We start from the raw sequence: 18,902 nt of genomic DNA, 5'->3' as shown, positions 1-18,902 counted from the left end.
CAGAGCACTTAAAATTCACTCTTTCCTTATGATTTTATCTTCTGTTTCCACTTGGGTGTCCCATTCTTTTATGTCATCTCTTTGAATTGTGAGGGTTAAAAAAATTAATTTTTCTAATTTTGATTTAATTTTTTGTCTCTCATAAGTGCTTACTAAATCGATAGCATTTTATGAATGAGAGGATTATTTTTACATCCTGGTGTGGTAGCTTCCTCCCACCCCCATTTTGTCTTATTTGGAAAGGATTTTCCAGCCAGTTAACCTGAATTACCTTTCTTCAAAAATAATTAAATTTTAAGAAATTATATTTTGTAATGAGTCTGTGATTTATTTTGTGCTACTTTGTGAAGCAGACACATTAAAATATGAAATGCAGTTAAATCCATTATAATTTTTATTCATCTGCCTTGTTAATGCTATTGTCAAGATCTAATTAATTCCTCACTTAATAGAAACATAGACACCATGCTAATTTGGTTAATAATCACATTAAGAGTTTACAGGCGTGTGAGTGAAAAAACAATTCCAGAACAAGAATAGCAAAAGAGATTTGATGAATACTGCATAAAACCCAAAGATTTGTAAGTTGGAAATATAAAACTTTAAGGCTCAATTATGAATGAACGCATCATTCATAAAGTGCTGCAAATATGAGAAATATTTAGTAGAAATACAGTTGTTGCTTAGTTGCTAAGTAGTGTCCCCATAACTGTAGGGGACACAATTACATGGACTATAGCCCACCAGGCTCCTCTGTCCATGGGATTTCCCAGACAAGAATACTGGAGTGGGCTGCCATTTGCCCCTCCAGGGGATCTTCCCCACCCAGGGATTGAACCTGCATCTCCTGCTTGGCAGATGGATTCTTTACCACTGAGCCCCCTGGGAAGCCCATAGAAATATAGTATGAAGTCACAAATGGCTTGCAAAATCTTAAAACTGTTCCAGAATCCATACCTGCCAATACATATGTTGCAAAGCCCTAAAAACTGCCAAGAGGATATCAGAAAAAGAACAGGACCCTTGACCGGGATGCAAAAACCCTGCACCAGGAGTTGCCTTTTAAGCAAATTGCTCATTAAGCCAATTGCCCCTCAGCCTCAGGGTGTTGGGTTTCAGTAACCACTCCTCAGGTGTCTGTTTTTTACCTCCTCTCTTCCCTTTTCTTGTTTTCATTGTTCTCATGCATATGTAACTTTCCCCATAAATGATTAAAATCTTAGGTGGCTTAGAAATCATAAATTATACATGAAGCCATGTTCCATCAACTCACGGGCCCGTCTCTCCTCTTGCAGAGAACAGCCCATCTTCACTACCCGAGCGCATGTCTTCCAGATCGACCCCAGCACCAAGAAGAACTGGGTGCCTGCAAGCAAGCAGGCTGTCACTGTCTCCTACTTCTACGATGTCACAAGAAACAGCTATCGGATCATCAGTGTGGATGGAGCGAAGGTACCATTTCACCGGCTCATTTGAACCTTCCCAGTCACTTATTTTTCATCAAAAGCAATATGATACATTTTTAAGGTTCACTTACTGTATGTCCTACAAATATATCCAACTCTTTGCGACCCCATGGACTGTAGCCGCCAGGCTCCTTTGCCTGTGAGATTCTCCAGGCAAGAATACTGGAGTGGGTAGCCATTCCCTTCTCCAGTAATATGTCTTGCAAACAGATTGTACCTTCTTTTTTCCCCGTGTGCTGTACAGCAGGTTCTGTATTTTATACACAGTAATATATGTGTGTCAATCCCGATCTCCCAATTCATGCCACCCTGCTTTTCCCCTCTTGATGTCCATACATTTCTCTACGTGTGTCTCTATTTCTGCCCTGCAAATAAGTTCATCTGTACCACTTTTCTAGATTCCACATATGTGCATTGATATACGATATTTGTTTTTCTCTTTCTGACTTACTTCATTCTGTATGACATTTAAAAGAATAGATTTCCTTGTTAGCACATTGTCTTCATAAGTAGCATTTTAATGCCATTTTGATAATTATACCAAGGACCTATAATGTCCTTAATCTCTCCCATTATGGTTAGATACTGAAGTAGCTTTCAGTTTTTTCACTATTGTAGATAATGAGCATCTTCATGAAACAGATAACCCTTGTTTGTTCATCGTGCTTATTGCTTTTTTAAATAAATAAAGAATTTGGCTGCTCCGGGTCTTAGTTTCTGCATGTGAACTCTTCATTGCAGCCGTGGGATCTAGTTCCCTGACCAGGGATCAAACCGAAGTCCCCTGTATTGGGATCATGGAGTCTTAGCCACTGGACCACCACAGAAGTCCCGTGCCTATTGCTTTCTTTTGGATAATTCCTTAGAACAGATTCCTGGAAGTAATGTTATAGGTCAAGATATTAATACTTTATGGCTCTTGATGAATATTGCCAAGTGGCTTTCCAAAGAGTTCTGTCCTCCAGCATGTATGAGAATGCCAGTTTATTGCATCCTTGCCAGCCTTAGGTGTTAGATCTTGTTTGGTTTTGGTGTTATTAGCTATGGGAGTTGAATTTTATTAAGTGGTTTTAGAGTATTTCTTGAAATATTTTTTTCCTGGTGTTTTCATTATTCTGCTGTCTTCCTCAATATTTTAAAAGATATTTATTTATTTCACTGCACCAGGTCTTAGTTGCGACATTTAGGTTCTAGTTCCCTCACAGTGATTGAGCCCAAGTCTCTTATGTTGGGAGCTCAGAGTCTTAGCCACTGGGCCCCCAGGGAAATCCCTTCCTCAGTATTTTGCCTTATTATTATGGGAGCAGAATAAAGAAGGGTTATCAATAGACATATCACCAAGTTTACAAAAGAAAAAAGCTAGACTCGATGCTTCATAATTTCTTCTGTGTCTTTGATCTGTGTTCATCCTGATGGACATTTTCACATGGATTATCTGCTGTCACCAGAAATTCAGTGTATCTGAAGCTGAATACCCTTATTTGTCCTCTAAACCACCTCTCCATTTTCATTTCCCAGTCATTTGTTGCCAGAAAATATTTTTAAAAAGAAAGCAAATGGAAAAGCACAGGGTCAGTTCCCTTTTAGCTGATCACACGGAAGTCAGTCTCACGTTTATGCCTCGTTCTAGATTTCAAGGCCATGACTCTTGTCCCGGTGCAGTCTTGCTCAGACTGTTGCAGTAGCCTTCTGACTGGCCTCCTGCCTACAGTGTGTCTGGTCAGTGCTCCTAGGCATTTGGAAGCAGGGGAGTTTTGGGTGCAGGCTGGTTGGCAGAATGGAGCCTGGCTGTGGGCTCCTCCCTCCATGAGCCCCACGACCACGGAGCAGGAGGCACAGGAAGCCTCCATTGAGGATCCCTCAGGAATGGTGTGAGAGCTCGTGGTGCCCCGGATCTTTTGATGAGGCTCCCGTCTTCAGGCAAATTCTCCCTTTAGCTTAAGTTCTCTAAAGGCCTCCTTTGTATTCTCAGCACCACTGAGGTTGCAGATAGAGGAGCTTGGCCTCGCCGTCCTCTCTCTTCCTTCAGGTTGCCACAGCCCTTACTCCTATTTTACGGCTCAAGTCAAAGACAGGCAGTGACTGGCTAAGTTCACGCTGCTGTTGAGGCTTGACAGACTGCTGCCTGTGCCCAGGTCCTCAGATACCAGCTCCCAGCTCTCTGAGTTAGGGCACACTTCCCGCTGCAAGCTGGGTAATCAGGTGTGGCAGGGATCCAGTGAGCACTCAGGGAGTGTGCAAGTGCCTGGCGCATAGTAGGTAGGCACCTCGTGTCTGAAGATTGAGTATCTGGAACATGCTTTTGTTTTTTTTTCCTTCCTCTGGGAAACATGGTGATAATGCCGTTGTGCTACCGCTTTCCTTCTCTGTGCTTTTGGACTGGAATCTCCTAGACTTTTGCCAGGATGTTCTGCTCAGGGTGGTGAGTCAAGCTGTCTTGCTTTCTTTTATCTGTAGATCCTGTCAGTTCATCCTCCATCCCTTGAGATGGGTTTGCACTTTTGTCAGCTGAGTTATCCAAGGATAGAGTGGGCTTAAATACAGATCAAATGACTTTCCTAGAGAAAGTGTTTTAGTCCTATTGGCTGGGCTCTGAGTAATGTGTCAGCGTGTCAGCCACTGCAGCACACAGCTCTGCAGTTCCTGAAGCTGAGACAGTGGTGGGGTCGGAGCCAGAGGAGCCAGCTCTGAGCAATTGGATGGGTGGAGGGCCCCCACTACAGAACAGAGTTAGTTCAAGCTCAGTGTGGGGCCTCCATCAAGTTAGGAGTCACTTAAAAAGTGGGAAAGGGGGCACTTCCCTCATGGTCCAGTGGCTAAGATGCTGCACTCAGCACTCCTGAGTTCGATCCCTGGTCATGGAACTAACGAAGATCCCTTCTTCATGTGCCCCAATGAAGATCTAAGATCTTGAGTGCCACAGCTAAGACCCAGTGCAGCCAAAAAGAAAGTGAGAATGGGGACCTCAGGCTGTGAGTTGCCCCTGGCATCCAGCACTGGAGCCCAAGTATCTCCAGCCACCCCTCCTATGATGCCCGACCACCTGGAGTTCCAGGGGCCCACCTAGAGCTTCTGCCTAAGCAGCAGGGCAGATACACTGTGACTGGGCCTTGTTCTGCAAAAGGGAGTGTCCTGTGATGGAGCAGAAGGCCCAGGTAGTGGGAGGGGCTGGCCTTAGTTGTTCAGTGACTGTGAATGGCACTTGGGGCTGAGGGTAGGGGACGAGTGTCCTGTCCTGAGAGCTGAAGCACAGGATACCAGACAGGGATGCCCAGGCCGCCTCAGCCCTGCTGGACCTTTCCTGGAGCTGCTTGGCCAGTTCTAGGTCAGCTCCTGTACCTCCAGCTGCTCCACACATCAGGTGAGACACGGAGAAGGACCCCAGCATGGCGATGGCCACCACCCAGTCTTCTGCACCTTCCTCCTCCCACCTGCGGCTGAATTCCTTAGCTCCACAGCCCCAGCCTCCACCCGGCCCCAGTGATCCAGATGGATCTCCTTTCTTCCCGGGGACTGGAGCCGGGCACGGTATGCTGACCTGAGCCAGGGTCGTGCCACTCTTGTCCACTGCCCCTCTGCATCCCACCCCTGCTTCCAGCTCCCCATCTCTGTGTCCCACCACGTCGGGACAACTCCGCTTTGTTTTAGGCCTTTGCTTCCAAGTGTTATCTGAACTGAGATGACAGATGGTCAGGTGCTTTGCGCCTCGGGGGCTGTGTCTTGGCTCACGGGCTGCAGCTCTGCCCTTGGGCCTCCTGTCCTGCCTCTCTCTCCTGGCCTGGCCATATCAGGTCTTGTGCTTGATGCCGCTGGACCAGCTGTCCCTCCGCTGCCGCAGCTGGAGGGGAAGGCTGGTCCGCCCCTCCCAGATGAAGGAGTGCATTTGCTTCAGGGACAGGCTGCCGGTGTGAACAGGACTCGAAGGTTGTGGTGAGCAAAGGACACAGCTGTGGAGCCCACCATGGGCACCCCACAGAGCAGGGCTCCCCGTGAAGGGACGAGGTGCAGCAGCAGCTGTCACAGCTGTCGTTCGCAGCAGGCACAGTGGCCCCTCTGCCCTGTCCCAGCACTCGCCGTGCTCTCCTTGGCTGCCAGGAGGCCCCCTCCTTCCCCTGAGAGCCATGAGTGCTGCTTATCATAGGAGAAACCTGTGCTCAGACCTGTGTCTCCTCCTTCCTGAAACACTAAGGTGCTTGCTTCTATCAGGGAGAGTATTTCACACCTCAGTCACAGCTGCCCCTCAAGGCTATATTGGTGGGAATACATAGCTCCAGCGCTGCCTGGGGGCTCTGTGGATCCATTTCTGGGGAGGGAGGGCTGCCAGGAGACTGTGCTCTTGGAGGAGCAGGCCTGGCTTGCCTGTGGGGTCCCAGCACCAAGCTATCGTGGGCGACGCCATAGATGTGGACGGCGGATGGGGTCAGGCCTGCAGGAGGTGTGCCATGTCCACAGGCCAAGAGGAGGGTCACCACCAAGACGGAAGGCTTCCACCAGGATGGAAGCCTCAGCACATCACCCCAGGTCAGCCCTGCGTATAGACAGAGGGGAGCCATGTGAGGCTACCTCCCACCTCCCAGCTTCCCGGAGCACTGATACAAGCCGTCATATCACCCACAGCCACAACCAACAGCTGTGTGAGTGATGGCGAGTTTGTGCCCAGAACCGCCAACTCCATTACGGAGGAACTCCGTTCCCAGAGCATTTGTTAATTGAGCCATCGCAGCACTTGATTTCATTGTGCTGTTGGCACTTTTTGCAGACAGCGTTAATCATTGGCATCCTTATGAGAAATTGCCTGCACCCATGGACAGGATCTGCCTGGAGCAGGTGTTTCTCCCAGGGGCTCTGGATGGCTCTCCTGCCCTTGGTTCTCAGTTATTTATAGGATTACAGAAGCCTGTATCGAAAGAGACCGTAGAGGTCATCCAGTCTAGAAATATTTAGCAGCACCTGCTGTGTTCTGCCTGATCACCAAGGTTCAGAAGATACAAGCCCTGAAACCCTGACTTGTTTGGTGTTTTCTTCTAGGAATGGAAATTGCTTTCAAGGACACAGTCAGGGTCCCCCTCTCCACCCATTATTATGATTGTTGCTGTTGTTGTTCAGTCACTAAGTCGTGTCCGACTCTTTGCAACCCCAAGGACCACAGCATGCCAGGCTCCCCTGTCTTTCACTATCTCCCAGAGTTTGCTCAAGTGCATGCCCATTGAGTCAGTGGTGCCATCCAACCATCTCATCCCCTGTCACCCCCTTTTCCTCTTGCCCTCAATCTTTCCCAGCATCGGGGTCTTTTCCAATGAGTTCACTCTTCACATCAGCTCGCCAGAGTATTGGAGCCTCCACTTCAGCATCAGTCCTTCCAATGAATATTCAGAGTTGATTTCCTATAGGATTGACTTGCTTGATCTCCTTGCAGTCCAAAGGACTCTCAAGAGTCCTCTCCAGCACCACAATTCAAAAGCATCAATTCCTGGGTGCTCAGCCTTCTTTATGTCCAACTCTCACATTATAGCTTCCTCTTTGGAATCAATATAGACCACTTTCAATTAAAGGAGCAAACATAGGAAATGTTCTCAGCACATAGTAGGATTTCAGTGAATGTTGGTTGCTTTTCTTGCCTGACTTTTTTAAAATAAAAAAGAATAAAAGCATCTATTGATAGGATTTCCCTGGTGGTCCAGTGGTTAAGACTCTACGTTTCTAATGTAGGGGGCATGGGTTTGATCCCTGGTTAGGGAACTAAGACCCCACATGCCATACACCGTGGCCAACATATTTTTAAAAAATGTTTTTAAAAATAGTCTATTAATACCTTTTCTGGAAGCAGGCACAAGGTCTTTTGATTGCTATAAGTCATTCCCAGCCTCTTGTGGAAAATTTCTATGTGCTTCCAGCTTCTCTCTCCTTGGATTGAGGAAAACTTACCTTGAAAAGGAATCCAGGGGACCTGCCTCATATTTTGCGACAAGCAGCCTCCTCTGAAGTCTGGAGCCAGACGGGAGCCTGGAGGCACTTAGCTTTTTGCTTCTCCCAAGTACTCTTAATGGCATGTGTTCCGTGCATTTTCTGAGAAGTTGATTTCAGGGCTCTGCAGGAATTGAGTCTTTCCCAAGGAGTCTCTTTTTCTCCTCCATGAAAGTTTCAGAGGGAATTCACAGAAAAAGAAAGGAGTAGGCATAGGGGTCAGGAGTCCACATTAAAGGTTGTGCTTTAATCTTTTTTTTTTTTTGGCCACACTGCAAGGCATGTGGAATCATCTTGTTTCCTTGACCAGGGATTGAACCCCAATTGCCTGCAGTGAAAGTGCAGAGCCTTAGCCACTGGACCACCTGGGAAGTCCCAAGGCCAGGACTCTTGACTCCTTCCTTTTTGTTCCTTTGGCCAGCAGAATCCCAGGCACACGGTGCACGTTCAGTGAGTGCCTGCTGAGTGAGTGAAAGCACCGTGTGCTGGACCATCTTTTCACCTCCGCGTTCATCCTCTACTCTTCTTCACTCTGCTGTGGTCCCCTGGGGGCTGCCCTGTTGATGACATTGGAGGGCTTGCGGGGCCACTGGCTTCTGCTTGGCTCTGGTGGGTGGTGGGAAATCAGAATGGCAGAGTTGAGGGCATTTGTCCTGTGGACTTCCTCTCCTGGGGGCTCACCATGTGCTGGTGCAGCCCTCCGCAGGAGGTCACCTCTCTCGTCAACACAGCCTGTGCTCCGTGACTGTCTCCTTCCATGTCCCACAGCCTCTTCACTCCCTCATCCTTCATTTTTTTAACTGATTTATTTTTAATTTGGGGAATGCACTGCGAGGCATGTGGGATATTGGTTCCCTGACCAGGATGGAACCCACGCCCCCTCCAGTGGAAGTATGGAGTCTTTACCACCGGACCACCAGGAAATTCCCACACCTCCTCATCCTTTAAAGCCAAAGGGCAGCAGCAACAGCTAGCCCCAGGTCCCTGCACTGTCCTCACAGTCTCCATGCACCCAGCTCACACCTGCCTAATTAATCTGTCAATCAACTCTCCACCAATTATCCCAATCAGAGTGTACCTTTACTTTCCTGTGGGAAGGCAGCAAGCCCCCACTGCAGATGAAGATTTTAAATGATTTGAGGTGGGCCTCAGGGCTCCAGGCACTTAGAAAGGTGAGCAGCTCGGTTCTTCAGAGGATTTGTGACACGGCTAGCCATTAAGGACAATCGGATGCACAACAGCTTTGGGATAAATAAATAGCAGTCCTGGAAACTATTCTCTCCTTAGGAGAGACTCTCTCCCACTGATAACTTGTGAAATCTTATTTTAGGCCAACTGCCTGTTTTTAAGTCTCTAAAATTGCCCCTTATCATGGTGGTATGTGTATGATGACTCAGTGTGGGATGAGCCAGAAGAGGAAGAACTCAGGACCACATGTAACAGTGGGGGAGGTAGGCTTTACATACGAGCTTTGCCAACAGAGGGTGTTTTTAAGGACTCCCTTGGGTGTCTAATTCGATGTTTCAGCGTCGACTCTTTGGGCTATTTCACTGCAGGTGATCATCAACAGCACAATCACGCCCAACATGACTTTCACCAAAACATCACAGAAGTTCGGGCAGTGGGCGGACAGCAGAGCCAACACGGTGTTTGGTTTGGGGTTTTCCTCGGAGCAGCAGCTGACAAAGGTAATCAGATGGTCTTCCCCACGGCACCATGAGTGCCGCTGTCTGACGCGTAGTCGCCTGTTAAGGGATCCGGCACTGCCGCTGGATGCGGCACAAGCCTCTCCCCTTGTGGCACTGCAGGGCTGCCAGACCAGATGACGGTTTAAAAACCACCAGGTTCCTTAAAAATGGAGATGTAGTTTGGAGAGGGAAAACCTCTCTAAAAATGCTGCGTCCCAGCCTCAGCACTAGCCTTGCCTGGTGTCCACAACCCCCCACCACCCCAGCTCCCTGCACCCAGGGTTTGTCTGACAGCCGGCAAGCTCAGTGACTCTATGCTTGGAGCCCTCAGAGAAAGAGAGCAAGGTGATGCTCAGTAAGAGTTTTGAAAGGTTTCTGCTCCCAGTCTCCAACATGCATGCACGTGGCGGGGGTGTTTCCCACAGCACCAAACAGTTCTGAGACCCCTGTGGGTGTCCTGCAATGCACCTCAATTCTGACACTGTTTACCTGGAAGTAGTGTCTGCTCCCACAGGTGTAGGACTCAGTCCTACAAGATCCTCCCCACTTCAGACTCCCAGCTGTGCCCTGTGGTTCTGACCGACCGGCTATAGATCAGGGCTTCCAGTGACCCCCCTCCTAAGGTTTAATTTGCTAGAGCTGCTTATAGGGATTCCCTCATAGCTCAGTCAGTAAAGAATCTGCCTGCAATGTGGGAGACTCAGGTTCGATTCCTGGGTGGGTAAAATCCCCTGGAGAAGGGAATAGTAACGCACTCCAGTACTCTTGCCTGGAGAATCCAATGAACAGAGGAGCATGGCAGGCTACAGTCCATGGGTCGCAAGAGTCAGACACAGATTAGCAACTAAACCAGCACCAGCCCCAGAGCTGCTTATAGAACTCAGAGAAGTGGTTGACTTACTAGGTTACTAGTTTTTAAAAGGGTGTATGCCAGGAACAGCTGGTTGAAAGAGATGTTCAGGGCAAGGTGCGGGGGAAGGATGGAGCTTCCACACCCTCTTTGAAATGTGCCCCTCTCCCCATATCTGTTCATGTTCACCCACCCGGAAGCTCTCCAAACCCCATCATTTGGAGTTTTATGGAAGCTTTATTAACTAGTCGTGATTGATTACATCATCCACCTTTGATGGTTGGTTCAGCCTCCAACCCTCTCCCCTCCCCAGAGGGACTAAAAGTCCCCGTCCCCACCCCCACCTCCATTCATGATTGGTCCCCCTGGCAAACAGCCCCCATCCTTAGGTCCTTTCCAGAAGTCACCTCACTGACATAAACCCGGTTTTGATGGAAAGGGGCTTGTTCTAAATCACAAGACACCCATTTCACCCCTATGGCTCTGAACTCAGAACTGAGGAAAAGAGACCAAATATGACAAAAGATGCTCTCACTGCCCAGGAGCTATGAGTCAGGAACCGTGGAGGAAGACCAATATGTGTATGTCTTATAAGTCACAATGTCACAACTTCTTAATCTGAAGTCCCCACAACCCTTCAAATGTCACCCAATGTTCTGTGTGTGTGTTGCTGTTTTTTCTAGGGAAAGGGTTCATAGCTTTGCTTTGATGGCCCAAGGGGTCTGGGGCACTGACTGTGGATGGTTAGAAAGCTGTTGAGGAGCCGAGCAGGCTGACCACAAACAGAACAGTGAGGACTGAGGGAACAAACTGACCACGTCTAAGAGGCCTCCCCTAGCCGATTGAAGGGCCAGCAGCTTGTTTTAGGAGAACAGGTTTTCCTGTAGGATGGGGGAGAGCCCTGTGTAGGTGTTGAGAATGTGCCGGTAAGAGCAAGACTGCCTAGGGACTTCCCTGGTGGTCCAGTCGTTAGGACTCCATGCTTCCACTTCAAGAGACACAGGTTCTATCCCTGACCAGGGAACCAGGTTTCCACACGCTGCAATATGGCCAAAAAACAACAAAACAAAACAAAAAGCAAGACTGCTTAGTTTGTGTGACACAAGAATTTACTGGAAGAATATCAGAGTATCCAGAGAAGCCAAGAGAGAGTTGAAAATCTGAGAAGGGCTGGAGCCAGGCTGGCTTTGGGCAGCTCGGCTCCAGAACTTGTCTCTCATCCATTGCCTTGACCATCTGACTGGCTGCTGGGCAGGTGTTCAGTGAGCTCCTGCTGTGCCGATACCGAGCTGGGCCCCAAGGATGCAGAGCGGGTGTCCTGTCCCCAAGCGCCTTAGAGTCCCAGATGCCTGGGGAACTAACGGAGCTTTTAGTGCAGACTGGGCTGCTTGGGTTCCCTGTGCACAGAGAACGGGACTGAGATGAGTCAGGAAGTCACTGTGAAGGGACTTGCTAAATGCACCTTTCATTTGTCCAGTGTGTGCGTGTGTGTGTGTGTGTGAACACCACATATACACACATGCGCATTTTAAGGAGGCCTCCAAACCCAGCACCTGCACCCAGCCACAAACGAGCCCCGTGATGAAGGGTACACCACAGACTGTGTTTCTCTGCGTCCCAGCTACTGAGGACGCTGCCCCTCGAAGCCCAAGCCCCAGATGGCCTAGTAGCACTCTGCACGTTCTCTTATTCCAGCCCCTCACAGAAGCGTTCTCTCCTGGGTGCTAACAGCTCCAGATCTCCAGGGCTTAGCATCATGGGGCAGGAAGCAGAAACCCGAAGGGTAGCTCATGGGGTGTAAACATGGGAGGTGTCGTCTCCATCTCTGGTCCCCCAGTCTCTGGACCATGGCCCTGAGGAGACACATCCCATCCCAGGGGTCTGCGTGATACCTGTGTTCTAGCAGGCAGCACGGCAGAGTTCTGGAAGGCCTGCTGCTTCTGCTGATAGGGTTCGTGGGAGGATCGAGCATCCTGTGGTGTGTAGACCTTGCTTCATTTCATTTGCAGAGAAGCTGGTTGCTTGTTTGGCGGTGGTGCTGTGTGGTATGGAAGGCATTAAGTCAGTCTAAGGGTGTCAGGGCTGGGAGGCCTGATGGCTCACAGTCCACGTCTGTTTTCTGAGAGTAAATCGCTGTGTGCTCTGGAGGAAGGGCTTGGTGCAGTCAGCCTTCCCCATGGGGCTTCCTGGTCACTCCGAAGTGTGGTGCAGAATCCGGGCCTCAGGGTGGGTCCCTGTTGTTGGCAGCTGACACTCGGCAGGGCCAAAAGTCAGAGTGGCCATGGGGAGGAGGAGGTGTTGTCAAGGCCACAGTTCTCTCCCTGGCACCGAGGCCAGTGTGTCCATAACCTTCTGAGCAAGTGCTGGGGAAGAGAATGCTGGGTGTCCACAGAGCAGCTTTCCTGTCCCTAGTTCTCAGGATTCTCTTTGCTGAAGGGCGGAGGCTTCAGAAAAGCATGGTCTTAGTCTGCTCAGTCTGTTAAAACAAAGTACGATAGATGGGTGTTTGAACAGCAGCCTCTCACAGTCTTAGAGGCTGGAGTCTGAGATCAGGCTGCCAGCATGGTCAGGGTGAGGTGAAGGCCCTCTTCCAGGTTGCAGACTATCAGCTTCTCATTGGAAGAAGGTCAGTTCCGCTCTCTGAGGTCTCATTTTTAAGGGCACTCTTCCCATTCATGGAGACTCCTTCCTGTGCCCTAGTCACCTCTCAAAGGCCCCACCTCCTAAGCATCACAGTGGTGTTTAGGATTTCCACCTACAATTTTGAGGGAGAACACAGACTTTCAGTCCATTCATTGCAGGCCTTCATGGGGAAGGTGAATATCTCCAGCCTCTGGCTCCACTTGGACCCACAGTTGTAGCCATTTCCCAAATCTCTTTGTCACTAACCCTTCAGCTGGGTTTCTTCCCAGTCCCTTCCATGCAACTTGGCTCTCAACTGTGTCCCCAGGGCTCCGTGTAGATCCCAACTCCAGGCCACCTCTGCTGTGCACACCAGGCAATGAGATGTTCAGATCATGCCACAGGGAGCATTTCCCTTTCCCTCCATCCTCCAGACAGCAGAAGGAACACAAGCAAAATTCTGATGCTATGTAAGGGAAGCTTCAAACAGTTCACTGTTGATAGGGCACCTGGGTTTGGGGGGTGGGCAAGGCTGATTAGAGGCCAGCTCTTGAAAGGGCCTTCTGTGCCATGCCAGAGTCTCTGGACTTTATCTCACGGCCTGTGAAAGACTTTAAGCCAAGAAAGAAAATGATCGGATTTGCACTTTATGTATCTATTTTTTTCTGACTTCAAGACAGATTAGCTTGTTTTCATCCAGATCAGAGATGAGGAGGGCTTGCATAAGAGCTGGAGACATTTAAGAAATATTGAGGAGCTAAAGTGGGAGAACTTGGTGAGAGGATGTGGGAGGCAGAGTCTGTGGGGTGGTGATGGATGGACGATGTGATGCCATTTTCTGAAATGAGGCAGAGGAACAGGTGCTGTGAGGATCTGAGAAAATTTCTATAAAGTGGAAGCAAGTCTGATGGTGATTTGTTGAAAGAATCATTAACCAGAACGTCTGTCGGAAGTGGCTGGTAGGGATTGCATGCCTTTTCCCTCTGAAAAAGTGCGGAGAGAAGTGGGGTGGCGGAGCAACGCCTGCCCTGCCCAGTGACTTGTGTCCAGGCTGAGAGGGCTGGAAACCTCACACTGCTGGGGAGGGTCAGGTGGGGTGGCTTCTGTCAGAGACAGAGTCCTGTCTGGGCCCTCCTCCTTGGCTCACCAGCCCCTGATCCCACCCAGGGCTGGAGTTCTCCACGGAAGCTTTGAGGCTTACCCTCAGCTGCCTAGAATAACTTCTTCAATCTTTGGAGGACTCAGAGTAGCTAGGAAGGACAAGGGGGGAACATTTCAAAGAAAAGAATTGAAAGAAGGGAGAACTCAGGAGAAAAATGAGAAGTGGTTAAAGTTCCATTCTTTGTGCCTCTGAGAACTAAAGAGACCTTGGGCTGTGCCTGCATCCAGGCATGGCCACTTCTAATTTTTCCCAGATGGAAGAAAACGTCCTGTCATTAAAGAGGAATGCCCTGTCACCCCGAGTCACCCGGTCTCCTCCAGAGGCGTTGGAGTCCCGCTCTGTGACTGTGACCTGCCATTGTCACAAAGACTTATCAAATAAGCCCTGAGGTGCCTCCTTTGTTCAGAATGTTGCAAATCAACTTTTCCCCTTTCTCATTGAAGGGAACGATTAACCACACACTGATAAATTCCCACGAAGTGAGGCTGGCAGTCTCGACAAGTGGCAGTTGGTGAGCAGAGAGGAACTTGGGCCCAACGGGTTCCCGAGACATGTTGCTGAGGGGACAGCTGTGGCTGAATATTCCCAACTTCATGGAGCAGCCACCCACAGGCCTGAAAGAGGAATTGGTAATCAAACACTCTAACTAGCCTGGAAAAAGGAACTCCACTGTGGATGTTAGCATTTAAGAACACTTCATACGTACTTCTCTTTTCACTCCTCCGGAAGGAAAATAGATACCTTGATCTTCATGACTCCCGTTATAAGGACCACTTCACACCAAAATCCAGAAAGTATTACAGGGACACTTTCCACTCTCTGTACAGGCTTTCCAAAATAACAGGAGATGTGTACTCCCAAGGGTGAGCTGGAACATTGTTCGCCCCCTGGAAAGGGTGTAATGCCTCAGCCTGCTGGAGAGTGTTGAAAGGGGGCTTGCCTGTTCTGACAACTAGAAAGCCTTCTGAAGAGATGAGAGGAAGGAGAACCAAGTGTAAGAATGAGCTAGTCATCCAAGTTTAGACGGTTCCTGGCATCTGACCTTGATACTTTTGGCTCCATCTCATCCTGCCACGAAGGGGAGTAATCAGGTTGGAGTTGCTCGTGCTGTGATTGATCCATTATTCTTTGTTGAAAGAATAATTAACCAGAACGTCTGTCGGAAGTGACTGGTGGAGATTGCATGCCTTTTCCCTGTGAAGAAGCACCTGGTGGGAGAAGGCGAGTGCTGGGAGGGATACCTCCCCTGCCAAGTGTCTCATATCCAGAGTGATAGGGCTGGAAACCTCAAAGTGCTAGGGAGGGTCGCTTCTAATTTTTTCCCAGGAAGGAGAAAATGTCCTGTCATTAAAGAGGAGTGCCTGTCTCCCTGGGTCACCCAGTCTCCTCCAGCAAGAGTTCTTACAGGAAGCCCAGGATGGTTTGAAGGTTACTGTCAGCTGCCTGGAACAAACACATTCTGCCACAAAGGGCAGTGATCCAGGATGGAGTTGCTAGCGCTCTGTAGTTGGTCCAGCTAAATCCTGACCAGCCCCCCAAGTGGCATTTGCTTTTCAGTTATCTCTAATTCAAATTTGCATTCTTAACGCTTACTTCATTAACTCAGTGTCCTTGTAAGAACATTTCCTGATCTCCTGCCTTTCTGATGTGAAAGGTTCACTTTTCTTTCAGTGGATATTAATCATTCTTCTGATGGGTTTTAGTTAGAATGTTTGGTGGCTACAAGTAACAAAGAGCTAATCACGGTGCTTATTCTTTTCTTACGGAAAAGAAGGCCTGAGGCAAGCGGTTGCCAGCATCAGTACAGTGCTCCATGATTTTGGGTGTAGGACTCTGTTTTGTTTCTCTGCTTATCCTTTTTCCTTATGATGATAAAATGGCTTCTCAAGCTCTGTCTATCACATCTACATTCATCGCAGGAGAGAGGAGGCCGGAGGATGGTACCACAACAGCGTCCCTGTAAACTCCTGTGGCAGATTTATTTTGGGAATCCAGTGTCAGTCTTGGGTCCCTGGACCACCCTCCCATACTCACTTTCAGGGAGCAAAAAAAAGGCAGAGAAATGAGTTACCATGATCATCTTAGATCAGTTCTTATTCTCTACCCTCTAGGAAATTTCTGTTCTAGACAAATCAAGATTCTCTTAAGCTAAAGGAAAAGAAAAAAATGGATTTTGAATAAGCAAATAGGTAATGTCTGCCATAGGGTCTTCAATGGCCGGGCCCCCCCCCAAAAAAAAAATGAAATAAAACAATAATTTTTCACTTTCTATCATAATATGATTTTGATTATAAAATTACTGCCACACATTTAAAAACTACAGAAAATAATCCTAATAAGTAAAGACATGAGAATTTGGCATCTACTTAGAAATCTTTATAGTTTGAATATCCTTTGATCCATGGGTTTTATTTATAGGAATCTATCCTAAGGAAATAATTGTAACTGCGTACAGAGAATTAGCTACAAGAATTTTCCTCATGGCATCATTTATAATACACCAGCCTGAATGTCCAGCTATAGAAATTAGTTAAATAAACTCCAGTATATCCTTCAGGGTAATATTGTACAGCAATTCAGATAATGTAATAAAAGATAATTGCATGGAAATATTGTCATATTAATATCAAAAGTAGCAATAAAAGCAGATGTGTTTGCTTGGCCAAAAAGTTCGTTTGGGTTTTCTGTAAGATGGAAAAACACGAACCTTTTGGCCAACCCAATACAATATCATTCTGTTTTTTTAAATATGTGTGTAGTGGATGCATATGTACAGATAGAAAAAAGTTTTTAAAAATTCACGTGGTCAGTGCTTATCTCTGGATGATGTGACTCTACAATTTAAAAAAATATTTTTCCTAAACTATATTTATTAAATGTACAAGCATATGTGCTTTCATAATAAGTGGGGAAATACTAGAAAGCTTAAGACTTGGAGAGAGGAGCTTTTTCACCAAAGTAGTCTCACTACTTGTGTCCCAACAGTTGGAGGCTCTGAGTAGAAACCTTCTTCCATCCTTCTCCCAGGGCTCCCTGAATTGCTTCCAGTGTTTCATGATAGATAATGCTAGGATTAACGTCTTTGTATAGAAGATCTTTTTTTTTTTTTCATTCTCTCAATTATTTTTGTAAGAGAGTTTCCCAAAAGTGATACCACTAGGTCAGTGGGTATAAATGTTTTTTTTTTTCACTTATGATCAGTGGTTCCAAACTGCTTCTCCAAGGGGCTGTACAGTCACAATATTGCCAGGAATACCTTGCCAGCACAGGGTATTATAATTGTATTTAGTGTTAGCTAATTTAGCAGGCCAAGAATGGTGCCCCATTATTTTGCTTTTGAATTTCCAACAAGGCTGAACGATCTTTTCTTTAAGTTGCTTACTTATTATATTTTTGTGTGTGTAAGTTTTGCAGTTTATCTGTTGGGATTTTCATGTTTTACTTTTCAATTTGTACAAACTCTTTCTATACTAAAGATAATGACCCTTTTTCTGTTGTACTAGTCTAAAGATAGATACTTTCCCCAGGCTGTAGTTTCCCTTCTGAGTTTCTTTCTTTCTTTTTATATACAAAAGCTTTAAATTGTTAGGCAGGCAAGTCTGTCACTTTGTGATTTTCCTTTTATTTCTTCCAGGTTTAGAAAATTACCCTCACACCCCTCAAGCAGAAGTTTGATAAATGTTCAGCTCTGTTTGCATCCAGATTTTAAAAATATAAAGCAACTTAGCCATTTAACTCATCATTAATTTATCATGCTACTGGTTTGTGTAAGGATTTAAATCCATTTCCCCTCAGTTTACCAAAATTATCGCAATTATATTTTGAATAATTTTCCTCATTAATTTATGATTCCCCCTTTGTCATAGCTAATTTTTATATAAATGGCAGGGCTCATCCTGACACTGCTTTTAAAATGATTATTCAGGGACTTCCCTGGTGGTTCAGAGGTTAAGACTCTGCTCTCCCAATGTAAGGGGCACAGGTTCGATCCCTGGTCAGGGAGCTAAGATCCTACATGCCACATGGAACAGCTTAAAAAATATATAATAATAATAATAAATAAGTGATTATTTATTTACCTAAATTTTATCTGATAGGGCTTATCCTACTTCATGACATTTTGAGCTTATTTTCTGATAAAAATTCTTTTGATTATCACCCATTTGAATATAAAGTCCTCTACAGACCCAGAATTCCTTTGAAGACAGGAACTAAGTCCTTCTTAAGTATTTCAGTGTACCTAGAGATAGCTAGTTAATATTTTTGAATGAATGAATTCACCCTTTTGTGGGGCTCTGTTACTAAAATTTGTGGCTTTTTTTCTCCTCATGGCATGTGGGATCTTAGTTCCCCAGTCAGGAATCAAACTCATGTCCCCTACGTTGGAAGCACAGAGTCTTAACCACTAGACCACCAGGGAAGTCCTAAGTTCATGGTTTTAAGTCAAATCAGGGCCATGAGAAGCTGTGCTTCCCTTTGTTGAATGCCCATCGCAAAGCCCCATCTCTCATCCTCCAGGGATCCATGGAGGTTGCATTATTATTGCCCATATTTCACAGATGAAGAAAACAAGGTGCAGAATGGTTCATCTGCCTGCATTTGAAAGAAGGATAAGGGTTAGACTGGGCGTCTTAGCTAAGGTAGCAGTTAAGTAGGTAAATCACAGGGCACTGGAGTGTCCAGCACTGGCGTCAGGTGGCTGTGTTCAGCCCCAGTGTGACCCTGGCCAGTTACGAAACCCATCTGAGCTGCATTTGTATATTGACAGTAGTGAGAGGACCTCAGAGTGGCTGTGAGTGCATAGTACGACTGTGCATCCTGACTGTGAGAATGCATGTACTGTTTTGCCCTTTTCGAGATGCTCTAGGCTGTTACTGTTCACAGGCATCCCTCAGAGATACTGTGGATTTGGTTCCAGACCACTGCAATGAAGCAGATATTGAGTTAAAGCAAGTCTCAAATTTTTTAGCTTCCTAGTACACATAACAGTTTTATTTGCACTATACTGTAGTCCGTTAAGTGTGCACTAGGGTTACGTCCAAAATAATAATGTATATACCTTAAATACATAGTAGCTTCCCTTGTAGCTCAGTTGGTAAAGAGTATTCATATTCCTGCAATGCAGGAGACCCAGGTTCGATCTCTGAGTC

The 18,902-nt window shown here is 47.0% G+C and overlaps 1 protein-coding gene across 1 annotated transcript in view; it reads left to right on the top strand.

Annotated features, from left to right (window-relative positions):
- HOMER2 (homer scaffold protein 2) overlaps positions 1 to 18,902 on the top strand; it is a 92,346-nt gene that overhangs the window by 53,880 nt on the left and 19,564 nt on the right. The window contains exons 2-3 of the mRNA XM_068991117.1: positions 1,296 to 1,452; positions 8,987 to 9,118. Coding sequence (XP_068847218.1) covers positions 1,296 to 1,452; positions 8,987 to 9,118 — 289 coding nt within the window. The remainder of the gene's footprint in view (positions 1 to 1,295; positions 1,453 to 8,986; positions 9,119 to 18,902) is intronic.

The sequence above is a fragment of the Capricornis sumatraensis genome, chromosome 19, assembly GCF_032405125.1.
Source record: "Capricornis sumatraensis isolate serow.1 chromosome 19, serow.2, whole genome shotgun sequence".
Lineage (NCBI taxonomy): Eukaryota > Metazoa > Chordata > Mammalia > Artiodactyla > Bovidae > Capricornis > Capricornis sumatraensis.
The sequence above is the reverse complement of the archived record's forward strand: the minus strand, read 5'-3'. Positions and strand labels throughout refer to the sequence as shown.